Below are 6,171 nucleotides of genomic sequence, written 5' to 3'. Positions count from 1 at the left end.
GATGAAGGAAAATTTTATTGAAAATCCACGTCATTTTTCGAAACTTTCGACCCAATTTTCTCGAAAACTACCGCGACAAAGCACTTTTTGAAAACAGATTTGGAATTAGGAAAATGTTAGCTTTCAGATGATATAGGTCACCACCCGTATCGCCACACCCGAGTTGGGGCCTTCCCTAGTGAAATGAAAAAAATGTAACTAAAAAACAAGTAGACAAATTTTGAAGAATATTTTTATTCGAGAGAAGTGAATGAACATCCATGCAGTGCTGTTTGCGTTTTTGGTTGGATTGGGTTGTCTCCTTATCCGTCCAACTTGTGTCCTGGCTTGGCCTTACGGCAGAGTACGATGGTGCTGGAAGAGCAAGCCGGTCCACGAGCAGACACCTCCTTTCCTTGGTAACCATATCCGTACGACTCGTTACGGACATCGACCTTGGCGAGGATCTGCTTGCCTCCGGCGACGTTGATGACTCCAACCGAGATGTCTCCCTTGTGGTTGTTGACATGGACCGGATGCCATTGCTTGTCTCCGAACTTGGCAGCCTCTGGGAATGGAATCCAACCGTAGTCGTAGCCACGGACCGAGTCGGGAAGATGGACGAGAAGCTGGATGGATCCGACGTTCTTGCTGTACTCGTTGTTGAACCAAGAGAAGTTGGCGGCGATCTGGAAATTTTAAAAATTATTACAAGTTTTTTTTAAAATTATCATCAAGTTCTGAACTTTTTAAAATTATGATTTTAGTACTTAAGTGTTGGAAATTGTTTGCTCTACATTTTTGTAGTTCTTTTTTCTAGCTTTTTTAGTTTCTTCACCTTTCCACCCTCATTCCAGACGCGACCCATGACCGGCTCTCCTTGCATGTACCAAAGAGCAACATACTGGTCAGCAGCGACTCCCGGCAAGGTGTCAAGGGACTTGTCCAGGGCACGAACAAGCTGTCTGTTGGTTGGCCAAGCATCTCCCTCACGAATATCCATCCATTCGTCTCTTTCGATACGTGGCACTGGCTTGGGTGGTGGTGGAGCAGCTCCGCAGGCGGCGCATGGACAATGTGGGGGTCCTCCAACGCAATTACGAGTGATGATGTACATGTCGTTGAGTTGAGGTCCCAACTGCTTGATCACCTTTCCATTGAACGAGAACCACGCTTCCTCAGTCTTGTTGTCAACGTATCCCATGAGATTTCCTTCGGCACGCTTCCAGAAGATCGGGAAGGAGTCTCCACAGCGGACGAGTTGGTGCTTGTCATCGAGCTTCTCAATACGGTCCTTGTACTTGATCCACTCGTACCAGAAACCTGAAAAATTCTTTTGTTTTGGAGTAATTTTGAAGTAGTTTCGGAAATCTATCCCTGAAAAAAAGGGGCACATCCAGAAAGAGGGAGCGGGACGAGAAAGCGCGTATCTCAAAACCTACTGTAGCTATTACAAAAGTGAAAAATTCAAAAATGAGGAGCATAAAATTTTACACGTTTTATTAGTAAGTTTTTTTATTAGTAAGAATAAGTTTGGTAGCTGTTTTGTTTTTTGAGATATGCGCCTTTAAAGGGGGGGGTGCAGAGGAGGGTCGTCTCCAGAAAAGGGGAGCGGGCGGATCAATTTTAAAGGCGCGTATCTCAAAAACTACAGTAGCTAGCAGAATACAATTTATTACAAAAGTAAAGAGCATAAAAATTCAAACATTTTGGTACAAAAATCATGTTTCTAGCATTTATAGAAATTGAGATGTGGGTGTTTGAAAAAAAAAAGTTGAAAAAACGCTTAAAAATCGGAATATTCAACTTAGCTACCTAAAAGTAATCTGTTTTAACTAATACCCTACCTAGGGGACTTGCCCAACCCTTGCCCAACCCTCACCTTGATTGTTATGGTCTCCAAGGTACTGCAAGACCTGGATCTGTCCCTCCAACTGCTGCTTGGTGGTCAACTCGGCCTCCTTGTATGGGAATGAGCATTCAACGACTCCTCCATTGTTCCACGAACGTCCATGAATCGGCTTTCCGTGTTTGTACCACAGAGCGACGTACATGTTCTGCTCGCCCATACACTTGACGGGACTCGGCGGGAACGGTGCTCCGATTGGCTGGAACGCCCATGTATCTTCTTTCGGCGGCGGGTTCGGCATTTCCGTGAGATTTCGGCGGTCACTTGGATTGGTCGGTTTTGTCAGACACACAGAGAGCTGTGTGTTTGAGGGGTACGAAAGTGAAGTGAAGGTTTCCTATTGATTTGTGCCCCTTTTATAGCGATTTCTTATCTGGTTTTGAGATCTTTAGGTGGTCCACGTGGTACCTTTTTTTGTAGATAATAGTGTTTCGATAGCTAAAGTAGATTTTGAGATATGCGCCTTTAAGGTGAGGCATGCCCAAAGGAGGGAGAGACGACCCCCTTTTGGGTGCATTAACTTTAAAGACGTATATCTTAAAAACTACGGTAGCTATCAAAAAATTGCAAACTACGAAAATAAAGAGCATAAAATTTTAAACATTTCAATAAAGAGCAACTTTTTGCTAGCATTTTTAGTTTTTGAGATATGCGCTTTTAAAATAGTCCCAAAAACATAATTATAAAGACCTAAATTATTCGACAAAACTCTATTGGATTTCCGGATATTCCCCCCCCCCCCCAGATTCCCCAAAAGCCAAAGATGTTACTGTATGAAATTTGATAGGATTTTCAGCTGTTATTGACAAGCAAATTAATTCATATCAGAAAAACACAATCCCAATACTCCAGGACTATTTGAGAACCACATACTTTGAGAAGAAGCATGAAGGCTAGAGTATTTCCAGGATATATGGGTCTATTCTTTGACATTAGTTATCTCGATTTCTGTGAAAGATATAAAAAAGTAATCAACTGATAAACAATTTGTGATAAAATTTCACACATTTTGGTAATTGACAAATTTTTGATATCTCTTATAGCGAGCGAGATAATTGAGCTCAAAGTTTGAGCCTAATTGTGGATTAACCAATACCTAGGCTTAATTTTGTGAATATTTTTCTTTGTATTTTTTGCAACCGGATGTTTTAGAACCAATCAATTAAACCTAAATTAAAACGCTCTAATCCTAAATATAGCTTCCAAAGGAAATGAGCAATTAGAGTGCTCTAATTATCCTCTTTTTTTTGATCTTTTGATCTTTAAAATTCCCGAAAATTTGAATTAGGGCTCTAATCCTAACATTGGCTTCCAAAAGGTTCAAAGATGTGCCCCAATCCTATAATGACTCCCCAGCTCCGCCCCCTTCCTTCCATTTAAACCGGGCAATTAGGTCCTTTCTCTGCGTCTCTCGCTCTCTCATTCAACCAATATCCTCTTTGCTCTCATTCATTCATGAGCACCAAGGAGCTCTATGATATTCTGACGGTCTTCTGTATGACTGGTCTTATTTTATTTTTCTGAAAATTTAAATTGTAAGGTGAGAATTTGAAAAAGGTGATAAATAGAAAAATCTGTATGGAATTTCAGAATATTTCCTGGAAATGAAAAGCTGAAAATTGAAAAAATGCAGTTTTAGGAGGAAGCGAGCTAGACAAGAATTATGGTAAGAACTGTGTGATGTTTATACTTATTTTGAAGCCCAAAATTTGTAGAATTCAAAAATCTAGTTCCCGTCTAGATTGGGCAAAAACTAAGCGAGTTAGAGCCAATTTTCTCGGCTTAGCAGTAGAGCGCGCTTGCAGAAATTTGTTGGAAAGTATATTTATTTTGAAGCCCAAAACAAGCTAAATTCAAAAATCTAGTTCCCGTCTAGATGGGGCAAAAACTAAGCGAGTTAGAGCCAATTTTCTCGGCTTAGCAGTAGAGCACGTTTGCAGAAATTTTCTGAAATGTATACTTATTTTGAAGCCCAAAACATGCGGAATACAAAAATCTAAGTTTTATCAAGATTGAATGAAATCCAAGCGAGTTACGGTAGTTTTTCTGGAGAAGTGCGGTAGAGCACGTATGAGCAGAGATGGTAGCTCAGCACGGCTCTACCGTATCAGAACAAGGTCCAGCGCAACCTCAATAAGACCGTCTAACTAGGTCAAAAACCTAGAAATTCTCAAAAAAAAAAATTAATTTCAGCTCATCGACACATATTTGACACAGCTCGGGAAATCCTCCTGATTCATTCTGCACAATTTTATAAGGTACGAAATAACTTTTGATTTATCTCTGAACTTCAAGTATTCAGACTATTCTCATGGTTCCACTGAAAGTTCCAATTTGGAAGTTATACCAAAATCCAGCTCAGTGAGTTTGTGTCAGAAGGCAAAAAGGTAAATAATAATGAACATTTTTAGCTGAGCAGTACAAAAATTCGAATAACACAACGTACAATTCTACCGACCGGGAAGTATAAGGTACATTTTAATTTGTTAGCAGAAGAGCGAGTTATGAGTAGTTTTCTATAAATTAGCAGTAGAGCGAACTTGCTAAAACTTGGTCGTGCTTATACTCATTTTAAAGCCCAAAACTTGTAGAATTCAAAAATATAATTTTCATCAAGATAGGATTAAAACTAAGCGAGTTATGAGTAGTTTTCTATAAATTAGCAGTAGAGCGAATTTGCTAACATTTAGTTTTTATACTCATTTTAAAGCCCAAAATTTTTAAAATTCAAAAATCTAGTTTTAATCAAATTCGGATCAAAACTGAGCCAGTTATGACTAGTTTTCTATAAATTAGCAGTGGAGCGAATTTGCTGAAACTTGGTCGTGCTTATACTCATTTTGAAGCCCAAAACTTGCCAAATTCAAAAATATAATTTTCATCAATATAGTATCAAAACTAAGCGAGTTATAGCCAGTTTTCTAGAAATTTGCGGTTGGTACATAGGGTACTTCTATAGGGTACGGATGGATAGACCTGCTCTTCAACTTGATTTATCTCAATTCCGGTGATAGCTATCAAAAAGTGGCCAACTGATAAAATGTTTGTTATAAAATTTGGCACATTTTATCAGTTAACAAAATTTTTATATATCTCTTAGCTAACGAGATAATCAAGCCCCAAGTACGTCTAATAGACTTACTCTTTGAAATTAATTATCTCGATTTCTGTAAAAGATAGACAAAAGTTGTAAACTTATTAGTTAACAAAATGCTGATAGTTTAGACTTGTTGTGGCCTAAATTTCTAGTTTTTTTAATTGCGCTTTTTTTTGACTTTTCAAAAATCAAAGAACTTGATTTCAGAAATTGCGGTGCTTGGAGCAACGATCGAGGAATAAAAATTGATTAAAAAATTTTTTTTTTGTATTTTTTAAATAAATTGTCCATGTTCTTTGTTTTTTGAGATATTTTGTTTAGAAAGTCGAATTTCAGATTTTCAGTTTCTCCAAATTTAAATTTCGAATTCTCGCGTTCATCAACAATCTCCTCCCATCGGAATTTTTGAATTTTTGAATTTTCGAATTTTTGGATTTTCGAATTTTTGAAATTTTTAGACCTTTCGAACTTCTGGTTTTTTGAATTTCTGAATTTTCAGAATTTTGTCAAATCTGGAATTTTGTGAATCTTTTAATGGGCTTGAATTTCTGAAAAAAAACATAATGATTATTTTTTTTTCTTTATTAATTAAAAGAAATTTAAAAAAAAAGAGATTTTCTGAACAGCAAATCTTTGTCCACTTCCGGTATTTCTAATAATTCTGATCGTGAAACGATGTAACAGAAAGACTCTTTGGTTTTCAAGTTGGATTTCACCAGAAATGTAATCATTTCATATTTGTTTGCGGATGAAATGTTTCCAGATGTTGACAGCTGAAAAATAAAACTGCACGCTCTCCCACAGAACATTTCCGAACTGCAAATTAATTTTTGATCTACAGAAAAAAAAGTTTGGCGCGATCACAATTGCATGTCTAAAACCAAAATTTCAGAATTTTTTATCTGATTTTTTGGAGTTCCAAGATGATTCAAATAATTCTTAAAAAATTAATTAGTGGTTAAAAATTCATGTATGGTCGTTTTCCGAAAGAAAAAATTTCAAAAATGGTCATTTTTGAAAGTTTTTTACAGAAAAAATCTATCTCCTCTTCCAGTTTTTGACATTTCTAGGAGTTCTATAGCTCAAAAAAACCGCAATTATTTTCTCTTCATTTTCTATGGATGAATTTTTAATTTGTCTGATAAAACTTTTTTTATAATTCAAAAAACAACGCAAAAATGCTATT

The 6,171-nt window shown here is 37.0% G+C and overlaps 1 protein-coding gene across 1 annotated transcript; it reads right to left on the bottom strand.

Annotated features, from left to right (window-relative positions):
- Positions 1-302: 302 nt before the first annotated feature.
- On the bottom strand, positions 303-2,129 carry CBG21223 (the record flags this gene model as incomplete). Its single annotated transcript, XM_002642779.1, has 3 exons — positions 303-668; positions 818-1,302; positions 1,862-2,129. The coding sequence occupies 3 exons, from the start codon at positions 2,127-2,129 to the stop codon at positions 303-305; spliced, it is 1,119 nt and encodes a 372-aa protein (XP_002642825.1).
- Between the last annotated feature and the right edge of the window lie 4,042 nt (positions 2,130-6,171).

The sequence above is a fragment of the Caenorhabditis briggsae genome, assembly GCF_000004555.2.
Source record: "Caenorhabditis briggsae complete genome, chrIII, whole genome shotgun sequence".
Lineage (NCBI taxonomy): Eukaryota > Metazoa > Nematoda > Chromadorea > Rhabditida > Rhabditidae > Caenorhabditis > Caenorhabditis briggsae.
Note: the sequence above shows the minus strand (reverse complement) of the source record. Positions and strands in the feature narration are given on the sequence as shown.